Source organism: Microtus pennsylvanicus, chromosome 2, assembly GCF_037038515.1.
Source record: "Microtus pennsylvanicus isolate mMicPen1 chromosome 2, mMicPen1.hap1, whole genome shotgun sequence".
Lineage (NCBI taxonomy): Eukaryota > Metazoa > Chordata > Mammalia > Rodentia > Cricetidae > Microtus > Microtus pennsylvanicus.
This window is the reverse complement of record NC_134580.1, coordinates 99,595,507-99,619,623: the sequence shown is the minus strand read 5'-3', so window position 1 is coordinate 99,619,623 and position 24,117 is coordinate 99,595,507. Positions and strand designations below refer to the sequence as shown.

Below are 24,117 nucleotides of genomic sequence, written 5' to 3'. Positions count from 1 at the left end.
CCATTTTTCTTTATTGAAAATTTATTTTTATTTTTAATTAAGTGCATGTATCTGTGTGGGTTTGTGCAGGTGGATTTGGGGCTAGTATAGGTCAGCAGAGAGCATTGGGTCCCCTGGAGCTGGAATGGCAGACAGTTGTGAGCTGCCTGAGATGGGTGTTGGGAACTGAACTTAGGTCCTCAGTAAGAGCAGTGTCTGCTGTTAATCAAGGAGCCACCTCCCTAGCCCAGGTGCTTTTTTTTTTCGAGACAGAATTTCTCTGTAGCTTTGGATCCTGTCTTGGAACTCACTCTGTAGACCAGGCTAGCCTCGAACTCACAGAAATCTGCCTCTCTGCCTCCTGAGTGCTGGGATTAAATGTGTGTGCCACCACCGCCCGGTAATTTTTTTTTTATTTCAAACTTTTTTTTAGGGGGTAGGCAAGATCTCTTATGTTGTCCTGGCTTTACTGGACCATGCTCTGTAGACCATGCTGGCTTTGAACTCACAGAGATCCTCCTGCCTCTGCTTCTCAGTGCTGGCTGAAGCTGTGCCCAGAATGTCAGGCAGCACCCTTCTCCAGCCCTAATTTCTTCTGAGGTTAATAGACTTCTTAACCTTAATTTTATTTGAGATTCTTTGGTGTGGTCTGAGGCTTCTTACCAAAGTACTTGTGAATTTTAATTTAGAGTGTCCCTGACCACCTAGCACACATTTTTTTTGTTGCCTGTTGTTAATTCTTTTCAATGAAAGATTTTTCAATCTCTGATCATAAGAAAAAAATTAAATATATTTTTGCCTTTCTTCTCTTAGTTGTGTAACTTAACTTGGCATAGTGTTTTGAGTCATAACCTTTTAGGTAGTTTCTACAGGCACTGAAGCCAGAGTCTGTTTACTCTTCTAATCTGGATAAAAGATAATTGGGATGTGAGGGTCGTAGCAAACTCCAGTGCGCTTTGCACAGAGCCTCTCTGGACGTATCACCTGATCGCGTTCTTCCCCTGCAGTGTTCTGGGAGTGACGGTAGAAGCTGCTTCTCTTCCGGAGGAGAAGGAGGAGGAGTTGGAAGAGGAGAAGGAAGAGGTGGGAGCAAGCGCTCCTGATGCTGCTGCCTGCTCCCTTGGTGCTGAAGGTAGCCTGTGCCCTTTCAGAATAGTAGATTCTTCTCATGTCCCTTTACTGTGAACACACAGGTAGCTAAATTTCTCTTTACCGTGTAATAGATTTCTCATGATTAAGCTAAGAATCACTAAGGAATTTGCCTAGTAATTTAAGATGTCTCACTTAATTTGATGACTGAATTTTCTCTGTTAAACAGCCTTCCAAAGCCATGATAGAATACCCCCGAAAAGAAACAGTTTTGGAAATGTCACTCATTACTTTTGTGGCAGGACAGAATATCATAGTTGGGTGGACACGGAGCGAAACTGTTTTACCTCACAGTATTTGGGAGACAAGGGAGAGAGAAGGGGAGCCAGGGCTGCCCAAGCCCTAGTAACCTAATTTCCTCCCACTAGGCCTCCTCTTCAAGGTACCTGGTGTGGTGTGATCTTAGCAGTTAGGAATTGAGAAGAAGCCGGGCGGCGGTGGCGCACGCCTTTAATCCCAGCACTCGGGAGGCAGAGGCAGGAGGATCTCTGTGAGTTCGAGACCAGCCTGGTCTACAAGAGCTAGTTCCAGGATAGGCTCCAAAACCACAGAGAAACCCTGTCTCAAAAAACCAAAAAAACAAACAAACCAAAAAAACAACAAAAAAAAGGAATTGAGAAGAATTGCCTTGCCTTTGAAGCCAGCCTGGCCTACACAGAGTGAGACCCTGCTTCAAAATCAAGAAAAAAAAAGGTTCCACCACTTCATAACAGCACCACATACAGTGACTAGCCCTTAATTCATGCCCCTTGGAAAAAATAAAGACCCCAAACATAGCAGTAAACTGACGTGGTAATGCTCTCCTAGAATTCTAGGCTCAGGAAGCCTGAGGCAGAAGGATTAGAAGTTCAAGGCCAGGTGTGACTCTCAAAACAAAAAAACAAACAAATGAATATTCCTCATTGATGGGCTCCCTTTCTGCATTTTGTTTCTTTCTCATTTTGCATTTATTTTTCAAGTACCTTTGGGTGGGGTTTTGGTGTGTTTACAGATTATTGACATAGTCTATCATTTTAAATGTTTATAAGGCTTTATGGTACCCATGTTTTTGCTTTATTATATACCCCCTTTAAAAACTGCATTTTATTTATTATTTAATGATGGGGGGGGGCATGCAATGCACACTCTATGGCTCCACTTGTGGAGGTCAGAACAACTTGTAGGTTCTCTCCTTCCACCACGTAGATGCCAGGGAATCAAACTCAGGTTGTCATGCCAGTCTTGAGCAGGAGTCTGCCTGCTGGGCCATTTAGCTGGTCCCTTCCCCTTATTTTAAACTTACTTATTAATTATTTTTAAAGTACAGTGTTACATAGTCCAGGATAGCCTTAAGTCCACTGTTTGGCTAAGGATGGCCCTGAACTTCTGATTTCCCCTGCTTGTGCTTTCTCAGTGCTGCTATTAGAAGTGTGTGCTAATAATTTGATTCCTGACTTTTTCCCCCTTCTTTTCTTGGGGCGCTTGGGATTGAGCCCATGCCCAGCCCCTTAATTTGTATTGTTTTGTGAAAATTATGTGTGACAAGTATTTGGTGTGAGACATTTAAGGTCTTCCTCAGTAAAGGGTACTTGGCAGCAGTGTCTGATGGCCTGAGTTCTGTCTTTGGAACCCACACTGTGGAAGGAGAGACTTGGCTCCTGCATGTTTTCTCCTGACCTCCACACTTCAGCTGTGATGTGTCTGTCGTGCACAGAACATTTAAATGCAAAAAAATATTTTAAACACTGTCCTCCCTAGAAGACAGCAGCTTGCGTGTTGATAATGTTGTGGGGTGGTTTCTAACTTCTTGGAGTTTTGTTCCTAGATTCTGCTTCATCACAGTTGGGCTTTGGGGCTCTGGAACTGTCCCAGAGCCAGGATGTTGAAGAACATACAGTGCCCTATGATGTCAACCAAGAACATATGCAATTGGTTACTACTAACTTGGGCTCTACCGAGCTGTCTGATGTGGATGCAAATACTGGTACGAAATGTGTTTTCTCACATGTGGCGTTGATTATCCCTCTAGAACAAGTTTCTTTGTTTTTTTTCCTTAAGATTTTTTTTCTTTTTTCTTTTTGGTTTGTGTGAGTCTCGCCATGTGACTCTGACTGGTCTGCATCTTGCTGTGTAGGCCAGGGTAGTCCTGAACTCAGATTCACCAGCTTCCTCTTTTCCAGCTTTCCTAAACTTTTGAGTTTAGGGAAAATAGAAGTAATTTTAGGTTTTTTTTTTATTTTATGCGTGTGAGTGTTTGGCTTTCAGGTATGTATGTGTATAGCATGTTTGCTTGGTGCCCACAGAGGTGGGAGGGCATCAGATTCCCTGGAACTGTAGTAGAGATGGTTGTGAGCCACTGTGTGGGTTCTGCAAATGACACTTGGGTATTCTGTGAGAGCAATAAGTGCTTTTAATTGCTGAGTTATGTCTCCAGTATCACCCCCCCCCAACATGGTGGTTTGTTGGGTTTTTTTTGTTCTTTTGTTTGTTTTTGTTTTTGTCTTTTTCAAGACAGGGTTTTTCTTTATAGCCCTGCCTGTTCTGGAACTCACTTTTTAGACCAGACTGGCCTCACACTCCAGAGAATCACCTGCCCCTGCCTCCTGAGTACTGGGATTAAAGGCATGTGCCACCATGCCTGGCTTCTCAATAAGCTATCCAAATTCATAGATCATAAGTTTGCAGAGTAAGTAGTAATTTTTTTTGTTTTTTTTTTTTGAGACAGGCTTTGGAGCCTGTCCTGAACTGCTCTTGTAGACCAGGCTGGCCTCGAACTCACAGAGATCCACCTGTCTCTGCCTCCTGAATGCTGGGATTAAAAGCATGCGCCACCACCGCCCAGCTATAATCAGTAATTCTTATCAAGTGATGGCTTGCAGACTGACATTTTCTCTAAGTAGGCCATTAGTTACTTTCTTTTTTGGGATAATACCTATATATTTTAAAAATTAAATTTATGTGTATGTGTATGGTGTCTGTGAGGCCACAAGAGGGTGTCAGATCTCCTGGAGCTGGACATACAGGTGGTTGTAAGTTACTCAACATGGGTGCTGGGGATTGAACTCTGATCCTCTGAAAAAGCAGTAAGTACTCTTAAACACTGAACTATTTTTCCAGGTGTGTGTGTGTCTGTCTGTCTGTCTGTATCTGTATCTTTGTATATGTATGTACATTTACATATTTAAGTTACATTTTTATTCTTTGAGAATTCTATACAATATTCTTTGATTATATTTACCCAGCTCCTCCCAGGTCCTGCCCTACTCACCCAACTTCATGTTTTCTCCTTTCTTCCCTCTCTTTGAATAAAACCAAAAACCTGTGCAGTCCACTTTGTGTTATCTGGCTCTTCTTGGCCTGCCCTGGAGGTTGGTTTATATACTAGGGGTCAGGCCATTAAGGAAGCTGACTTTTGCTCTTCTATTAGCAACCAGATGCCTATAACTCCCTAGGGGTGGAACTTCATGCTTACCTTTCTCCTTCCATGCTAAGATTTTGTCTGGTTTGAGTTTGTACAGATCTTGTGTATGTATGTTCTTGCAGCCCCTGTGAGCTCATATATGTTTTCAGTGTTGTGTTTGTAAAACACGGTTTCCTTGAAGTCATCTACCATCTCTGGCTCTTACAACTTTTTTTTACCCCCTCTTCTATATAGATCCCTGAGCCTTGAGGGGAGAAGTGTGATATAGACATCCCGTTTAGGACTTAGAATTCCAAAGCTTCTTATTCTCTGCATGTTGACCAATTGTGGATTACTCTGTTAATGGCCATATTCTAGTAGAAGAGGCTTCTTTGATGAGGACAGAGTGATGCACTGATGTCATTAGGAGTCATTTTATTGCTTGGTCACATAGCAGAGTGACAGAAATAGATTTTTACTCTATGGCCTATGACCTGTTTAGCTTCAGGTTCTTGGTTTCATTGACAGTGTCAAATATGGGTTCTATCTCATGAAATGGGCCTTGAATACAATTTTAAAAATTAGTTGGTTACTTCCATAACATTTGTACCACTATTGCACCATTAGGCATAACTTCCTAGGCCTGTGATTGTTGTAACTGGGTCATGGCTTGGTGAGATTGAGGATTGCTTTCCTCCTTTAGTAGCCTGCATAGCACCTTCTAGCACCATGAATACCAGCCAGCAGGTGTGAAGCTCCTAGTTGAGAACTAGCATGAATTCTCCACGTTCTATGACTCAAGTGTGTGGTATCTTCAGTGACAGGGTCTTATCCTCAGATTCCAGGGCACAACTGATAGTATTGACAGTAGACTGTGATGTTTGGGAGGTCTCTGGAACCATTTCTGGCATTGGGGTTTTATTTGGCAGTGGATGGTGTCTAATTGGGGTATTGTCCCTCTTTATGTAGCTCTTGGTATTTTAAAGTTAGACTCATTTCTATTAAGATTTTTACTTTTTGAGAATCATTTGGAGCTGCTTCAAATATTTTGAAAAGTTAAATATCTGCTTTGTATCTTTTTTTTCTTCCTATCCATTAAGCAGTTCAGTGTGAGGAACAGTCCACTGATGGTACCTCTATGTTAGAACTCAGCAAAGACGTCCTTGTTACAGTACAGCCTGATAAAAGTATCCATGTGGTAGATGAGCAAAATCTACCACCTACAAGGTAAGCCATGCTCTCTCTAAAGATCTCTTTGCGATTTTACTGTGGGGCTATAGGAATTTTACTTTGGGTATAGAAATAGTATTAGAAATTGCTGATTCCCACTCATAGTTTGTATATTTGTCATCTTGTTTTTGTCCAAAAGAAATATTGATTATTTATAAATATGGGTTGGTTATGCAGTCTTACTGTGTGTGCTTCATCCTAATTCAGGCCTATTATAAAGGTACATTATTTCTTCTGTAACTATAATCCTTAATCTCTGGTTGACACTCTGTCTGGATAGTCAGGGTCACTATCTATTTGTAGGAGATCTTTTTTGCGTTTCTGGGGCTAATAGAGACTTAAATGAGTCAGACAGTGCTGGCGTACGCTTTCAGCACTCAGGAGGCAGAGGCAGGCAGATCTCTGAGTTTGAGGCCAGCCTGGTTTACAGAGCTAGTTCTAAGACAGCTAGGGCTATACTGTCTCACAAAATCAAAAACCAAAAGACAAAAAAAGCAAACCAAATGGAAAAATAAATAAATAAAAGACATAGATGAGTATTATATTGGAAACCTGTTAGTATTCTTGAGCTCCCAGGTTGTTTGGGTTGTTAAGTATTATCTTTCTGTTAATTTATGGCTTAGCTAGATCCAAGTGTTCCTGGCTCTTAGCTCGGTAGGAATGGGATATACACTGTACTCAGTTTGTGGTCATTGTTGTACCCAGAACTATACTGACTGGCTGGTGGCAGGGATGAACGCTTTCAACCTGAAGGGAGAGGAGCATACAGTGTCCGTTTCTTGTTTACTTCTATAGAAAGTTGGGGGGCATGGGGGCCTCAGCAAAGGTGATTGTCATGACTTCTTAGGTTTTTTGTTTTCTATTGAAACAGTATTTTTCTATATAGGGCCTTGAGTTTGAAAGAATTCCTCTGCCTCAACTATCTTGGTGCTAGGATTGTAGGTGTATGTCCTACTATGCTCAAATAAGACTTTTCTTTAGAAAGCTTTTATTTTAGTTAAATTTTTATTATTATTATTTAAACGGGTCTTACTCTGTAGTCTAGGCTTTCTTCAGACTTACTGTGTAGCTGAGGTTGGCCTTGAACTCACAATCCTTCCATTTCAGCCTTTGAAACACTTAGGATTACAGGTATGACCCACAGGCCTGGCTTTTCTGTTAGTCTTGCTTTCCCATTTTTCCTTGGTAATAGTATAGAAAGTAAAAGTCTGTGGGAAAGGGCCAAGAATGTGAGTCTTCCCTGGTTGGGCAGTGTGTAAGGAATCCTGGAAACAGTCAGCAGGCAATAGATAATATATTTGTGGCGCCAGTGAAGAGAAAAGCCATATCAGTTCTGGATAAAGATGTTTGTACCAATTCTCAATCACTTGTCACTGGTGTTGGAGCAGACGAAACTGAAAAGAGGTATGGCTGGTGAAAGGGGGCGCTGGAGACAGGCTTTGAACGCCTGAGGACTCTTCTTCACTTTCAGTAGGGCGTGGAGATGAGAGCTCTTAGAAACTTTAAAATTGTTAGATTTAAACTTTTCTTTTGGAAGAGGGAACTTTGAACTAGCAGTCCTCATCCTTGGCGGTGTGGGTCTCGTAGGTCGGAAGATCTGCCTTCCAGTCCTCAAGCTCCTGTTGCAGCTGTAGAAACAAAGGAGCTGGTGCCTGCCCACGAGCTGCTAGGAGGGGAGCTGCAGGTCCAGACCTCCTCGGAGCCTGAGGTCTCATCAACTCAGGAAGACTTGTTTGAGCAGAGTAAAGCAGGTAGGCTGGCTGGTCTTCCTCCCGTCCTAAGTTTCTATTTCAGTTCTTAGGCTGCTCTTTAAGAAGTACTCTTTCGTAGGTATAATATGGAAGAAAAATATATTCCTAGCTAGTGAGGAAGACTTTCAAAGAACATTAACTAGTCAATTTTTTTAATGTAAATTTCACCCTTTTAGAAACAGGTATTAAAAATAGTAGTGAACCTAGTAGACTTGGTTTTATGGATAGAGTTGCCATTTCTTCTGTCACATTTGCTATGTTTTTCTTACTCATTTGGGTAGCAGTTTACTTATCTTTTTATTATTTGCCACAAAAGACAAATTAAGATCTAGAAGAAGGGCCCCAAAGTTTAGAGTGTAGAAAGGAATTTGCTTCTCATTCCTGTAGTCTTCTCCCCCATTCCATAGTCTCAGGAAGTAAGAATGCTTCAGTGAGAAGCGAGGAGGGAAGAAGGTTGTGTCCCCTTGTATTTTGTGTTGTGCTTGGTGTGTAAGACATCAGCAGGCACCCACTATCAGGGTGTACTTAAAGCATTTCTTTACAGTGAAGGATCGTGCAGTTGATATTAGTCTAAGCTGATAGTCTCCATCTAAGCCAAAGGGCCAGTAGAGAACTTGGTATCGTCAGTCACTATGGCTGCTCATAGACTTTAGAAATAGTACTTAGTAATTTCTGTCTCCTTTGAGGAGGCTCAGGTTCTAATCATGAAAATTGCTGCATTCATATCATCAGGTGTCATGCGCATTGTTTTGACTTCTCCCATCTGCATCATGGCATGAGCTTTCCTTCACCTTAGGTAGACCTTGGAATAAAAGGCTCGCTTGCTGTTTTATTGTAGAAGCATCACGAGAAAGAAGAGCAGCCAAGCAGAGGTATAAGGATTCTGGCTTTTCCTATCTATAATAGTTATTTTTATCATTCTGTGACCAAAAAATTCTGATAAAAAGAGCTGAAAGAAAGAAGGTTTGGGACTGGATAGACGGCTCAGTGGTTAAGACTACTCTTGCAGAGAGGGTCAGTTCCCGGCACCCACATAGCCCCTCCCCATCTGTTGTAAGCCCAGTTCCAGGGATCTGTTGCTTTCTTCTGGCCTTTATGGGTTCCTAGAGGTATACAAACATACACAGAAATTAATAGATAGATGAGTAGCTTTTTAAAAACAGGAGTTTATTTTATTTTTTTGGTCTTACAGGTTTAGAGTTCTAGTCCCCATGTCAGGGGGATTATGGCTATAGGGCACAGAAAAACTGGTCACAGTGTCCATGCTCAGGAAGTAGAGCTGGATTCCCGTGGGGTTGGCTGCATACATATATACATTCAGAGAGGGTGCTTCCTCCTCAGCTAAGCCTTTCTGGAAATACCCTCATAGACACACTCAGAGGTGTGTTTCCATGGTGATTCTAAATGCAGCCAAGTTGACAAAATTAATCATGACAGCTCCACCCTGTTTTCAGCTTGACACCAACACATCTCTTTAGATCATAACATTTTGCCCTAGCCCCTAAAATCTCATTTTCATCTCATATTGCAACTGTGTTTAGTTTTTCAAAAGTCCCCATAGTCCTTAACAACCCCAGTATTGTTTGAAAGTCTAATGCATCTGAGACCATATCTCCTAACCACAACCCCTAGAAAGCAAAAAAAAAAAAAAGGAAAGCTAGTGTCCTAGTCCAAAAAGAGTGGTGGGGGCAAAGCAAGACTAAGAGCCAGCAGGGCAAACACCAAACCTATAGCTCCATGTGATTGGGTTTGTGATGTTGTCATCTGGGCTCTAACAGTCTTGGATGCTCCCTCCTTCCGCTCTGATGCCTTCAGTGTAGGTGACCTCTCTCTTTGGTTAGCTCCGCTGTAGCTTTTCTTGGCATAGCTTTTCCTATGTTTTGGCTTCTCAAACATTCCTGGGTTCTCTATTGAAACTTAGGTTTCTCCTTCCCAGCTTCATGCATGGTCTTGGAGAGCCTTGTTGCAGGGAATCTTAACCCTTCCACACATTGCCTGGACTTAGCAGCTTTCTGAAACTTTGGTGCTAGATTCAGTGACTCTCTTGCTTCTCCATCTTTCATGCCTACAAAAACAGTACCATGTGGACGATACTCCCAGTTCTGCCAGCTTCAGATGTAGCACAGTTGCAGCAACCTCTTGGATCACAGTTGCAGAAACCCTGTGTCTTTGAGGGTGCCCTTGGAAAAACATTTCCCTAGGCAGCTGTTTTGCCGCAGAGAACCCACGTGGTGGCATTGTCAGTTCAGACTTTTCCTTTCAAATGAGTGGGTGGGGTTTTACCTTTTGTTGTCCTCATTGAAAACACGAAGAGGTTTCTCTTTAATGGCATGATTTAAATGTTACAGATACTTTCCCTGTACTCTGTCTACAACTTTGAATCCTTGTACTTTTTCACGTCTTTGTTCTCTTACTGAATGGGGACCGTGAGCAGAGAGCTTTCCTGAGTGCAGTGCAGTTTCTTCTGTCAGGCAAATTAGTCTATTCGTTACATTTTTTTACTTTCCTAGAGTCAGGTTCTTAACATTGTAGCTCTGGCTTCCCTGGAACTAACACTGTAGACCAGGCAGGCCTTGAATTTACAGAGATCCACCTGCCTCTGCCTCTCAAGTGCTGAGAGTAAAGGCGTGTGCCCACGACATCCAGCTATTCCATTACTTATGAATTCAGCCTCAAGTTCTTAGGACATTGGTACAGTGCAGCCAGATCTTTGCCAGAATATGTCACTGCAGGCTTATAGTTGAGCTCTGGAATATGTCACAAGTGGTTCATAGTTGAGTTCTAGAAAATATCACTGGTGACTCCATTTCCCAGTAGAGTCCTTGTTCCCCTAACTTTGAGGGCCAGGCTTCTCCTGTCTTCACCTTTTTTCTGCATCTTAGACTCTCCCCAGGAATGGCCTGCTAAGCACAGCTCCCAGGGCTCTACATCTGCAAACTCTTACACATTTCTCGTACAAACCACCTCCAAAGGCCTGGAATCCACAAGCCAGGTTCATGACAGGCTAGGCCCCAATTCTTGGTACCAGTTTTTAGGATTATTTTTCTCCTGATAATGATAGAATGTTTGATACATAATTCTCAGACATGCGCAGAAGTGTGTTTCTAACCATCACCGTCTCTAAGCTTAGATTATGGTAGAAAAGACCAGGAGCTCTGTTAACCAATTCTTTATTAAGGAAATCTGAAATGGGGTGTGGGGTGGGGTGTCTTTTGACTCCCGATTTGCGTTCTGGTGATGTCCCATTGAGTTGGGCTGCCACCCAAAAGGACTTCTGTCCCCTGAAGTGTAACAAACTGGGTATTGCTGTTTTTGTAGCACTCAGTAGGTCCCCCACTCAGTGATGTCAGTCTGAGAAGTAAACACAACTCTAACTTTTCTCCCCCACTAGCTTCTGATGGTTGTTCTACTCCTTCAAGGGAGGAAGGTGGGTGTTCTCCGGTTTCTACACCCGCCACCACCCTGCAGCTCCTGCAGCTGTCTGGTCAGAGGCCCCTTGTTCAGGACAGTCTTTCCACGTAAGTAAACCTGAAACGACCTGGAGAGCCAGGGTACCTCTCAGACCAGAATTCCTTTCAAAGCTAAAAGCTAGAATCCAGGCCTTAGGAGTTTTGGGGCAAGAACTTAGTGAACTCTTAAAGTATGTACATACGTTCTGCTGTTGGAGGCTTTATTGTGGATGGCGAAGGTTTCGCTAGGCAATGAAATGCCTTGTCATTCAGGGCAATCATTCGTGCCTCCAATTGCTAGTATTTCTGTCACTTAGCAGTAGAGAAGAGAGAGTAGGCTGTTACAGTCAGCAGTAGCTAGGGAAAAGAGGTTTGCTTTTTGTTTTTTGTGCTTGCTTTTGGTTTTAAATAAAAATGTGCACACTCTTCATATTGTGTTAAAATGAAGTAGAGATTTTTATGTCTCAGTTCTGTGAATTAGTTTCAGCTTTTGGTTGTCCTGTTTCTTAAATCATGATGTCCTTGTGTCTAGATGTCCATTTTGCCCTTGCTCTTGAAAGAACTTAGTGTTTGAGAACTGTCTGAGTCTTAGGTTGCTGGTCAGGAGAAATGCTATTTTATTAAGTATATATTGCTGTTAAATATGTGAGCTGGATATTTTTGTTAAAAAGTTGAAGCAAATGTCAAATGCTTGGTCGCAGTCAAATAACCTGTGATTCTCTCTTTATATAAAGGAATTCCTCAGATCTTGTTGCTCCTTCCCCTGATGCTTTCCGACCTACCCCTTTTATCGTTCCTAGCAGTCCCACAGAGCAAGGAGGGAGAAAAGGTGAGCTGTTGTGATGTGTGTTCATCTCAGCCCAGGAGAGGGGCAGTGTCCCGCCTCCCCAGTGCACGCTGCTTTGTCCTTTGCCACACTGTTCCTGAGACTCTGTCCCTAGTTTCCCGGGACATGGCCTAGGATAAACCGCTTTTAGCTCTTTGCTTTTTAAGCATAGATTCTTCTAAGATTTTTCCACTATTTTGATAAGTGGTAAGAATTTTTATGTTTTTAAAATTGAACCCAATAAGAAAGTGTGGGGAAATACTGGATTGGTTATTAATTAATTATCTGGTACCTTCCAGTAACATGCTAACCTGTTCCTAGTGAGAGAAAAACCAACAGTTGTTTCTTGGGCTTTTTAATTTTGCTTTGATTAAAATAATCAAAGGGTGGCTTGAAGGAGGTGCTGACAGTTTTGACTTGCTTTTCCTTTTGAGGACTTAGCATTCCCCATCCCCAGAGATGGTCTCACGTATCCCAGGCTCTCCTCAAATCCCTCTGTCGCTGAGCATGCCCTTGCACTTTGAATCACCTGCTTTCACCTCCTGAGTGTTGGAATTGTAGATGCGTGCTGCCATGCTGTGATTTGGGTGGCGCTGGGTATCTGATCTTGGGCTTCGAGCATGGTAGGCAAGCACTCTGTCCTCAGCCTAGATCCCCAGCCCACTTATTGGCTAAATGTCTGTTAATTCTGTTTCTTCTTTTCCTCTGTTTTGTTTTGCATTTGAGATAGAGGTCTTGCTATGTGGCCCAGTCTGCCCTTCGGGTAGAGATCCTCTCCTTCCCCTCCTGAGTGCTAGACTCAACTTTGTAACACCGTACTTGGTGCTCTTTTTTATTCACACACGGATAAGGCTGTAGAGGCTCATATTATTAATTAAACACTTAGCTTATGCCAGATACTATCATTTACTCCAGATATTTCTGCCTTCCCCCAAGGATCTGCATAAAAATTCAAAGTAGCAGTTGCTTTTATCTCCATGTTGTACTTGAGAACATGGAGTCACAGACTTCATAACTAGTGATGGAGTTAGGGTCTGAACTCAGGCACTTGCCTCTGAAGCTTTTGTTTTTACCTGACATATGTTCTCCTGTGACGGCCTGCTGTCCGTGCTGCTGATCCGTGAGTACTGAGAAGTACTCCATGGGTGGCTTAGCCTCTGTTCCTTCCTTCTCTGCTTGTCTGTTTTCTCAGTTGTAGGAACCCGGGCAGACCAACAGCATTCTGACTGTGTCATAGGTGGAACCCGGGCAGACCAACAGCATTCTGACTGTGTCATTGGTGGAACCCGGGCAGACCAACAGCATTCTGACTGTGTCATTGGTGGAACCCGGGCAGACCAACAGCATTCTGACTGTTTGTGTCATTGGTGGAACCCGGGCAGACCAACAGCATTCTGACTGTGTCATAGGTGGAACCCGGGCAGACCAACAGCATTCTGACTGTGTCATTGGTGGAACCCGGGCAGACCAACAGCATTCTGACTGTGTCATTGGTGAAACCCGGGCAGACCAACAGCATTCTGACTGTTTGTGTCATAGGTGGAACCCGGGCAGACCAACAGCATTCTGACTGTGTCATTGGTGGAACCCGGGCAGACCAACAGCATTCTGACTGTGTCATTGGTGAAACCCGGGCAGACCAACAGCATTCTGACTGTTTGTGTCATTGGTGGAACCCGGGCAGACCAACAGCATTCTGACTGTGTCATAGGTGGAACCCGGGCAGACCAACAGCATTCTGACTGTGTCATTGGTGGAACCCGGGCAGACCAACAGCATTCTGACTGTGTCATTGGTGAAACCCGGGCAGACCAACAGCATTCTGACTGTTTGTGTCATTGGTGGAACCCGGGCAGACCAACAGCATTCTGACTGTGTCATTGGTGAAACCCGGGCAGACCAACAGCATTCTGACTGTTTGTGTCATTGGTGGAACCCGGGCAGAGCAATAGCATTCTGACTGTGTCATTGGTGGAACCCGGGCAGAGCAATAGCATTCTGACTGTGTCATTGGTGGAACCCGGGCAGAGCAACAGCATTCTGACTGTGTCATTGGTGGAACCCGGGCAGACCAACAGCATTCTGACTGTGTCATTGGTGGAACCCGGGCAGAGCAACAGCATTCTGACTGTTTGTGTCATTGGTGGAACCCGGGCAGACCAACAGCATTCTGACTGTTTGTGTCATTGGTGGAACCCGGGCAGACCAACAGCATTCTGACTGTTTGTGTCATTGGTGGAACCCGGGCAGACCAACAGCATTCTGACTGTGTCATTGGTGAAACCCGGGCAGACCAACAGCATTCTGATTGTTTGTGTCATTGGTGAAACCTGGGCAGACCAACAGCATTCTGACTGTTTGTGTCATTGGTGGAACCCGGGCAGACCAACAGCATTCTGACTGTGTCATTGGTGGAACCCGGGCAGACCAACAGCATTCTGACTGTTTGTGTCATTGGTGGAACCCGGGCAGACCAACAGCATTCTGACAGTTTGTGTCATTGGTGGAACCCGGGCAGACCAACAGCATTCTGACTGTTTGTGTCATTGGTGGAACCCGGGCAGACCAACAGCATTCTGACTGTTTGTGTCATTGGTGGAACCCGGGCAGACCAATAGCATTCTGACTGTTTGTGTCATTGGTGGGACCCGGGCAGACCAACAGCATTCTGACTGTTTGTGTCATTGGTGGGGATGAGATTCCTTTCTACAAAACCCTACTTAGATTATTAGGTTAGTGTCTTAATTTCTTCTATCTGTAATGTGAACATATGAAAAAGGATTGTATAAAAATCTTCTCCAGATGTTTAATCAGTGCTCACTGTAGAAGATTTGGAAAAGTATATTAAAGTGAAGAAAATGAAAGAATCATCTGAGGGTCCACAGTCCAGATTTAATTATAGTTAGTATTCGGATGTGTTTTTCAAAGATTTTTCTGTGCATACGAAAAAGTATTTTCATGCAGTTGGCATCATTATATATCTGATTTAGTTTTCTTTTTTCTTTTCCGTGTAACATTGCGTCAACTGTATTGAACACATTTGCTTAACATGTGCATACATGTTTGTGAAGTTTCCAATGCTCTTTGGATTTGTTTGTTTTGTTATCTAAATCAAAGTTTGTAGCACCGGACCCTAAAATCTCACGAGACGGGCATGTAATGGTGAGCAAGCAGCCAGGTGGCACTGAATTTGGATTGTGTGTGTGATTGTAAACTGGGGCAGACTCAATGGAGAAAGTAGCTTATGGCTGGTGTGGTTGGGGTCAAGTTGTCGGTTCAGGGTCAGAAGCCTGATGAACTAAACAGGCCGGTTCTGACGATGGGCTGGGTAGCCTTAAGGTAGGTAGAATATTATGCAGAAATCGTGTTTTTTAGATTCTATATGTATATGGGTGTTTTGCCTGCATGTATGTTTGTGAACCACTTGTATGCCTGGCACCCCAAGGCCAGGATAGTGTGTTGGATCCCCTGGAATTGGAGTTGCAGATGACTGTGAGTGCTGGGTGGGACTCGAACCTAGGTCCTTTGGAAGAACAGTAACCTGTGCTCTTAACCTTTGAATCATCTTTCCAGCCCCAGAAACAGTGTTTTGTGTTCTCTCTGTGTGTTTCCCCTGAGCAGTTTGTGTTGGAATCGGTGTCTTGGTTCTGAGCTAAATCAGTGTTGATTGGCGTGGGTAACTCTGAATTTGTTCTGGTGTCAGTCTCTGCACTTAGTACGTACTGGAGCTACAAGTTCATACATTAGATAACTGACTCAGAGTGATGAACACGTTCATTCCTTTCTGGGCCTGGGGCACACTGTGTAATAGTTAAATTAGGTGGCATTAAGTGCTGGGGAGGTGGCTCAGCAGTCAAAGTGCTTGGTGGAGTTGGTGGGATCATTGGAACCCATGTAGATGGCTGGGAGAGCATGGCTCGTTAATCTAACTTCAGAAGGTGGAGATGGGACCCACGGGACTAAGCTGGTTAGCAACACTAGGCAAAGTCAAGTAAGATTTTGACATCAACCTTGGGCCTCCACAGACACCCCCCAACTTGTGCACACGTGTTTGTACCCACACACATGTAGACATTCATACACATGCACACCACATATACAAACACATGAAAATATTAATCTGACTATTCCTACAGGCGTGAGAATGAGTTACAATATGCTGGGAAGGTTTAGAGGAGACGATCTGATTTCCATTTCGTATGGGTCAGGTGTAGTGATGCTTTGTTTGTAATCTAACAAAGTTTGCATGAAGATCAGCCTGCAGGGCTAAACCACTAGTTAGCCAGAGAGACCAGGCAGTGGTGGCACACACCTTTAATTCCAGCATTCGGGAGACAGAGGCAGATGGATCTCTCTGAGTTCAAAGCCACTGTGTGCTACATGAGAGTGAATCTGTCTAAAAGAGAAACAGCTCACACAAAGGTGATCTCAGCACTTGGAATCACACGCCTTTAATCCCAACACTAGGGCGGTGGAGACAGGAGTGCAAATGCAGTCTGGGGTTTTGTAGAGACAGCAGCAGTCTGAAGGTTGGTGGAGACAGGATCACCTTTGGTTTGAGCATTGGTAGAAGTAAGAACTCTAGTTCTAGTAAGAACTGCTCTGCCTCCCTGATCTTTTAGCTCTTCTGATTCCAGGTTTTATTTATTAAGACCAATTAGAATTCGTGCTACAGTGGGGTGGGTACCCTCAGATGAAACACCATTTTAGTCTGTATTTGAAAATAGATGTGTCTTGGTGAGGTGATTAAAAATGCTTGACCGGAAAGCCCAACAGTCTGAGTGTTGTCCCTGGAGCCCATAGTGGGGGGAGAGACCCAGCTCCTGAAAGTTGTCTGCTGAGCTCCATATGTGTGCACATGCATGTGCACAGGGCAGAATTGGTGGGACACAACCCATTGTCAGGTCAGTTTTTGAAAATTAGGACACTGTGCTTTAGGAATTGAAGTTTCTGTAGCATAATTGCTGTTGGTATTGGTGAGTGATAATTTCTTAATCATTTTTCCTGTGTGGAATCAGATGAGCCCATGGATATATCAGTGATGCCTGAAGAAGGAGGGGAGACTTTGCAGAAGCTTCAGGATGAGGAAGCATTGGAGATAGAAAAACCGCTTCTCCCATGTCCGCCCGCTGCGTCACCCCACGTGTCAACCCCAGTGTCTCAGAGCACGCCTGTCTGTACTCCGGGCTCGCTGCCCATTCCGTCACAGCCGGAGTTCTCTCACGTGAGTGTTGTAGGCAGAGGTTCCTTCTCCTCACACTTTTGCTTCCCTCCTTACTTTTTTTTTTTCTCTTCGAGGCAGGGTTTTTCTGTGTGATAGCCCTGGCTTCCTGGAACTTGCTTTGTAGACCAGACTGGCCTCGAACTCAGAGCTTCCCTCCTCCTTACTTTGTGGTTCAGGGATTTGAACCTAAGGGTGCACAGTTCTTAGGGCTGCTATGGCTGTGAAGAGACACCATGACTATGGAAAATACTTAATGGGCTGGCTTACAGTTCAGAGGATTTGTTCATCGCGTTGGGACATGGAGGTGTGCAGGCAGACATGGTGCCGAGGGAGCTGAGAGCACTACGTCTTAATCTGCAGCAGAGGGAGACTGACACTGGGCATGATATGGGAGACCTCAAAGCCCGTCTCCACAGTGACACACTTCCGCTAACAAGGCCACACCTGTTAATATTGTAACTCCCTATGGTCCAAGCATTCAAACACAGAGTCTGTGGGGCCCATTCCTTCCTAGTCAGAACACCACATGCAGACTCCAGGCAAGTGCCTTGTCACTGAGCAACATATCTAGACCAATCTTTAAAGAAAGTATTCTATTTTTTGGTTGTAAATCTATCCTTTAATGGCTGAGCCATCCAGTGGTGGCGCACGCCTTTAATCCCAGCACTTGGGAGGCAGAGGCAGGCGGATCTCTGTGAGTTCGAGAGCAGCCTGGTCTACAGAGTGAGTTCCAGGACAGCCAGAGCTACAGAGAAACTATGTTTTGAAAAACAAAAAGTACGTTATTGTGTGCGCATGTATATGTGGCATGCATGTTATTGCATGTGTGTGTGGAGGTCAGAGGGTGACTTCGGGCATCATTTTGACAGTTTGTCTGCTCCCCATCTTTGCTTGCTGGCTTCTTTGGTCAAGTTCAGCGGTTTTCAGCCTTCCTAGTGCTGTGACACTGTAGTACAACATCATGTTGTGCTGACCTCCAACCATAAAATTATTTTTGTTGCTAATTAGTAATTGTAATTTTGTGCTTGGGGTGGTGGCGCACGCCTTTAATTCAGCACTCAGGATGCAGAGGCAGACAGATCTCTGAGTTTGAGGCCAGCCAGATCTACAGAGTTACAGGACAGCCAAGGCTATAAAAAGAAATTCTGTCTTGGAAAACAAAACAAAAACCAGTTGTAATTTTGTTATTGTTATAAATCATAATGTAAATATATGATGTACAGAGTATCGGTTATGGGGCCATGTGAAAGGGTTGTGTGACCCCCTCCAAAGGGGCCGTGACCCACAGGTTGAGAACTGCTGGTCTAGTTCCTCATGCTGGTTGGGGACATTTTCTTAGAGCCTTTTATCTACTCTCTTATTTATTTCATAGTTTGTAGGCTGTGGAGTTATAAATGATTGCTGATACTTGGCGATTTTAAGGCATTGCACTCCTGATTTTGTGTTTCTGGTGCTTTTATTGAGTAGTGTAAGGCCAATTGATTTTGCTTTGGACCTTGTGACCTTTTTTTTGAATTGTGATCCTGCAGTCCCTGTGTCTGTACTCCCCACCCTAGACGTCTCTGGGTTGTATCAGGTTGACAGCTGAAGCTAACTGTGATAGCATGATGTCCCTGCATGGAGCAGACCTTCAGTCCATCTCTTGGGCCTGGTCCTGTTGTGTGTGTATGACGTTTACTTTTTAGTTCAGTTGACAAACACTGGGGTTTTTCTCTTTTTATCTCTGTGAATCATGCTGCTCTGAAGGCTGATGTACACACTTGTGTGAGGATATATTTTATTTCTCTTATGTAAACTGTGGGTGTAGTTGCTGGCGTCGTCTATTTTAATCTTCGGATTACTAATTTCTATGCTTTTGTTTTTAATTCTTGCAGTCTTTTTTTCCCTCTGAATATTTTTGTCTTGTTTATGTATGTATTTCTCTTTAATGATAATAATCATTTTGAAAGTTTTCTTCTCCAGAAGTGTCACTGTTCTAAGTAGGCTTTGATAATGTGTTTATTTATGTGGTCCTAGGGCCGAGCCCACGGCCTCGAGCACACTGTGCAAACTATTTCTTCTGTTCTTAGTTATTTCGTTTTGAGACAGAGTCTGCTTTGTAACCCAGGCTAGCCTTGTACTCGTCCTAGCCTTGGTCTACTAGCCTTTGAAAGATGTGTCACCATGCCATGCTTGTTTAGTGTTGGGGAACCAGACTGTAGGCCCGAATGAAATGTGTGTGTTTACTAATAGGTTATCTCAAAGACCAATTCTGTTTCCTTTTTTCATGTTTTTGAGGCGGGGTCACGTGGTATCACATGTTTTTGAGGCGGGGTCACGTGGTATCACAAACTACTCACTGTGTAACGAGGACGACATGGAGCTCGGACCTTCCTGCCTCCACCACCTGAGTGGAGGGATTTCGGGCAGTGTCCTGTCACATGGTTTTGTGGAGTGGTTTTTTTCATTGTTTGCTTGTTTTGAGACAGGGTCTCACTATGTAACTCTGGCTGTCCTGGAACTCACTATGTAGTCCAGACTGGCCTCAAACTCTAACCTGTCTCTGCCTCTTGAGTGCTGGGATTGAAAGCATCTGCCACGAACACCCAGCTTGTTGAGTAGTTTTGTTAATAATAGGGTTGGAACCCAGGACTCTGTGTATTATGTGCATGCTAGACACGAACTCTCCCAACTGAACTATATCCATAACTTGGTTTTGTTTGTTTGTTTTTCTGATTTTTTTTTTCGAGACAGGGTTTCTTTGTAGCTTTGGAGCCTGTCCTGGAACTAGCTCTGTAGACCATGCTGGCCTCAAACTCACAGAGATCTGCCTGCCTCTGCCTCCCAAGTGCTGGGATTAAAGGTGTGCACCAGCACTGCCTGGTTTTAGGCAGTGCTCTTCACTGCTGAGCCATCTCTCCATCTCTGACCCTTGCTATCTTTTAAATAAGAGCTTTTCCTCATTTTCTGCTATTTAAGAGTGAAAAGCCAGAACTCGGGATTAGTAGTCCTGAGGTGATAGCTGGGACTTCTGGTCCTCACTGCGTGTAATCTGCTGGGATGCTCTGTCAGGAGTATCCCAGTGTAGGGATCCTGACCGTCGTGGGGTGATCCCATTCCCCAGAAAAGTCTAACCCGCTGCCTGCTGGGTACAGGGTCTATTGTCATATAGCGGGTCTTTAGAGGAGGACGGTTTGGGGTGAAGGTGATGCGAGAGGTTCCACTTAGTCTGCAGAGTCCTGCAACCCCTCTGTCTTCAGGATGGGGCTCTCACGCCTGGGCTTCCTGTCCTCCAGTTCCCGGGCATTGTGTTCATTTTCTCAGGGTTGAGGGGGCAGGGAAGAGGATATGGGAGTTGAACTGCTTCTTACACAGACTTCCAGGCGGTCGTCCTGTTCTAGCAGCTCCCTTACCATCACTCTTAGGATTATCTGGTGCTACTGCCAAGTCCAGTAAGTCCTTTTCAGGGTGGGGCATGGCGCCGTGTGTTGTATTACCCTGGTAACCTTTTGCCTTTCTTTTATTTGGCCTTGTAACCTTTCCTTGCCATTCTTTCAGAGTATACGCGTGCGTGTGCGTGCGTGTGTGTGTGTGTGTGTGTGTGTGTGTAGTCCTTTTCCTTGAGAATTGTGCATGTTAGGGAAAAACATGCTTTTACCATTGCTTAGCTGGGTTTCAGAAAGAATTAAAATGAATGTTGAATTTACCGTTCTAATTTAAATGTTACCTCCTTTTTTTTTTTTATTATGTATCTAATTCCTATGCCATTCTTAAAGGTAGAAAGACAGCGTTGACTCATGAGAGCTGTGATGTGGTACCCGTGCTCAATACTATGTGTTCAGGCAGAGGCAAGGCGGTTTCTGTAAGTTTGAGGCCAGCCTGGTCTATAGAGTGAGTTCCAGGACAACTAGGGCTGTTACAGAGAAACTCTGTCTGGAAAAATGAAAGGAAGGAGGAAGGAAGGAAGAAAGAAAGGAAGAGAAAGAAATGGGTTAATGTAAAGCAAGCATGAAGGCACATACCCATAATTACAGCACATGGGTGGTAAAGGCAGGAAGAGCAGGCATTCAAGGTCAGCCTGGCCATATGAGTTCCTGTTTTAACCCTCACCCTACCCCCACCCCTTAAAGAAAGAAAAAGAAAAACAGCATTGGGGCAGCAGGATGCTTGGGGGTTGGTGGGTATTTGCTCCAAAAGCCTGAGAACCTGAGTTGATCAGCAGAACTAAGGAACAGCAGTGGAAAGAGAGACTTGATTCTCAAAGTCATCCTCTGGCCTCCAGATAGTGTTTATGTTAGAAGAGTGCTCTGTGCATGCGTGTACACACACACACACACACACGCACACGCACATGCACACACGCACGCGCACACGCACACGCACACACACGCACACACACACACACAATTTTTTTTATTTTTTGAGACAAGTTCTTACTATGTGGTCTTGACTGGCCTGGATCTTACTATGTAGAGTAGGCTGGCCTTGAACTCATTGAGATCCAGTTGTCTTTTCCTGCGCTGAGATTAAAGGTGCATGCCTCAGGCTACTGTGTGCCTGTGCATATTGGGGCCACTTTGTAGCCCTGGATGGCGTGGAACTCACTGCATAGATAAGCTGGCCTAGAATTTACAGCAGTGTTCTCATCTCTGCCTCCCAACCTCTGGGATCACCACATGTTCATGGTGCCTACGCTTTGTCTAGGTTTTACTTTTTTTGTTGTTGTTGTTTTGTTTTGTTTTTTTAATGAGATAGGGTTTCTCTATCTAGTCCTGGCTGTTCTGGAACTTCCTATGTAGACCTCAAAACTCACAGAGATTCTCCTGCCTCTACCTGGAGAGGGCTGGCATTAAAGGCGTGGGCCGTCTTTGTGTAGTATGTTGGACAAGCACTCCGCCAACTGAGCTAGTCAACATCACAGCCCACACAAGGAATTTGGAGTCGTGTGTAAGTGTGTGTTTAACTTTAGAAGGGCTGTGCTACCGTGTCTGTGCTGTCTTGCTTTCTTGCCAGCCATGCGCGAGGATCTACAGTTGTTCCACGGAGATGTTGGTACTTGGTTTGTGAGGTTTTAGAACTTAGCCATTTTTGTGGCTCTGGTGGCATTTCATTGTAGCTTTAGTTCTGTTTCTCCGTGTCTGATTACAATGCTCTTGTGTCTTTACACTTTAACACCTGCCTTATGACTGTCCATAGTGGCCCCATGAAGCAGAATGAGTATCAGGTCCTACTTCATGAGATTGAAGATGTTTCTGTAAACATACTGGGACCCATTCCGTGTGAATAACATGACTTTGGCAGCTTGATGGTGAAATTAAGTTTGAATATTCTTGTGCTTAATAAACTAGTACTTTTCGGCTTTTGTTTAGATTATGCTTATTTTTGCCAGAGATTTTACAAGACACCGAACAGAATGACTCATGTAGTTGAAAGACAGGTTGTAGGGTTTGAAGTTCTGGAATTACAGCCCTAGCTAGAGGTCTTTACTTTCTGAATAATTGATTTAGAAATGTAGGTGAATCTAAAGGTTAGATATAAAAGAAACACGCTATGGACCACTGATGGCTTGACGTTTTGATCCTTCCTCAGGACATTTTCATTCCCTCACCAAGTCTGGAAGAGCGGTCAAGCGATGAGAAGAAGGACGGCAATCTGCACAGCTCATCTCTGACTGTTGAGTGTTCCAAGACTTCAGAGAGTGAACCAAAGAATTTCACTGCCGACCTTGGGCTCTCCCTGACAGGGGACTCTTGCAAACTGATACTTTCTACAAGTGAGTGTAGCCAGTCCTCAAGGATGGAGGGCTTGGGCTCTCCTAGGATCGAGGGAGATGGAGAGAACACACAGATTGACGATACCGAGCCACTGTCTCCAGTTACCAATTCTGAACTGCCTGCCGAAGGTGATAATATCCTGATGAATCCAGCACAAGACGGCCAGCTAGAAGAACTGAGTCAGAATGATGGCCAAACAGAAGCGGGTGACGCAGAGAACAGAGGTGACGCTGATGTTTTAGCTGCTGGTAGGAAAGGCGGAGAAGAGACTGCCACTGAAGATGTTTGCATCGATCTCACTTGTGATTCCGGGAGCCAGGCTGTTCCATCTCCTGCTACTCGGTCCGAGGCCCTTTCTAGTGTCTTAGATCAGGAGGAAGCTGTGGAAATGAAAGAACAGCATCCAGAGGAGGGGTTTTCGGGATCTGAGGTAGAAGAAGTCCCTGAGACTCCCTGTGGAAGTCACAGAGAAGAGCCCAAGGAAGAAACGATGGAGAGTATCCCGCTGCACCTGTCTCTGACTGAGACTCAGTCCCAGGCATTGTGTCTTCAGAAGGAACCTCCCAAAGAAGAATGTCCAGAAGCTATGGAAGTTGAAACCAGTATGATTAGTGTTGACTCCCCCCAGAAGCTGCCAGCAATGCTCCACCAGGAGTTAGAGCATAAGGAGCCAGAAACCTGGGAGGAAGCCACGTCCGAGGACTCCAGTGTTGTTATCGTTGAAATGAAGGAGCCCTCACTAAGAGATGATTTTCCCAGTGAACCTTTTGAGGGAGTGGAGAAGTGCTCAGATTCACAGTCCTGGGAGGATATGGCTCCAGAGGTGGAACCGTGTGCTGAGAATAGAGTGAACACTCTGGAGGAAAAGGATGCCGAGTGTGATGGAGATGTGAAAGCAGAGACCACAGCAAAGGACGCTGTCGAGGAAGACTCTCCGCAGCCTCCCACACCCGACCAGGAGATGCCCCAGCCCCAGCTTCAAGAGAAAGACAGCTCAGTGACCATAGATGCCAAAGTGGCCGAAGCCAAGCAGCTGGGGGCAGAGGGAACGTCCCAGCAGCTTGCGAAGGCCCCTGCCTGCGCCTCGCAGAGTTTCTGTGAAAGTTCTAGCGGTGAGTGATGACAGATTCATTTTGAGCTGTCTGGCCAGGCCTCCTTTGGAAAGGAAGTAAGAGAGCTCACACATTGTCAGAAATGAGTATTAGCGTGAGAGAATAATTTTGAGATTAGTGATTGTAGTTTTCTTTCATAGTTGTAATTATTTTTATGACCAGAGAACATTGGAGATTTATCAACACCATAATTCAGGAGTAGTTAATGTGTGTAGTTAGGAATCGTACCAGTTTATTTTTGTCTACTTAGGTCCTGCCCTTGAGG

The 24,117-nt window shown here is 44.4% G+C and overlaps 2 protein-coding genes across 7 annotated transcripts in view; one reads left to right on the top strand and one right to left on the bottom strand.

The window, feature by feature from the left end:
* Tp53bp1 (tumor protein p53 binding protein 1) overlaps positions 1–24,117 on the top strand; it is a 90,150-nt gene that overhangs the window by 28,153 nt on the left and 37,880 nt on the right. For 3 of the 6 annotated variants that reach the window (XM_075961922.1, XM_075961926.1, XM_075961924.1), the window contains 8 exons: positions 987–1,111; positions 2,933–3,091; positions 5,611–5,734; positions 7,325–7,488; positions 10,880–11,006; positions 11,672–11,766; positions 16,782–16,987; positions 22,556–23,852. In XM_075961922.1, coding sequence (XP_075818037.1) covers positions 987–1,111; positions 2,933–3,091; positions 5,611–5,734; positions 7,325–7,488; positions 10,880–11,006; positions 11,672–11,766; positions 16,782–16,987; positions 22,556–23,852 — 2,297 coding nt within the window. Of the gene's footprint in view, positions 1–986; positions 1,112–2,932; positions 3,092–5,607; positions 5,735–7,324; positions 7,489–10,879; positions 11,007–11,671; positions 11,767–16,781; positions 16,988–22,555; positions 23,853–24,117 lie in introns of all 6 variants that reach the window. The other 3 variants (XM_075961921.1, XM_075961923.1, XM_075961925.1) reach the window with 1 other exon arrangement.
* Serf2 (small EDRK-rich factor 2) overlaps positions 1–24,117 on the bottom strand; it is a 233,729-nt gene that overhangs the window by 196,539 nt on the left and 13,073 nt on the right. The gene's annotated exons all lie outside the window — the stretch shown is intronic.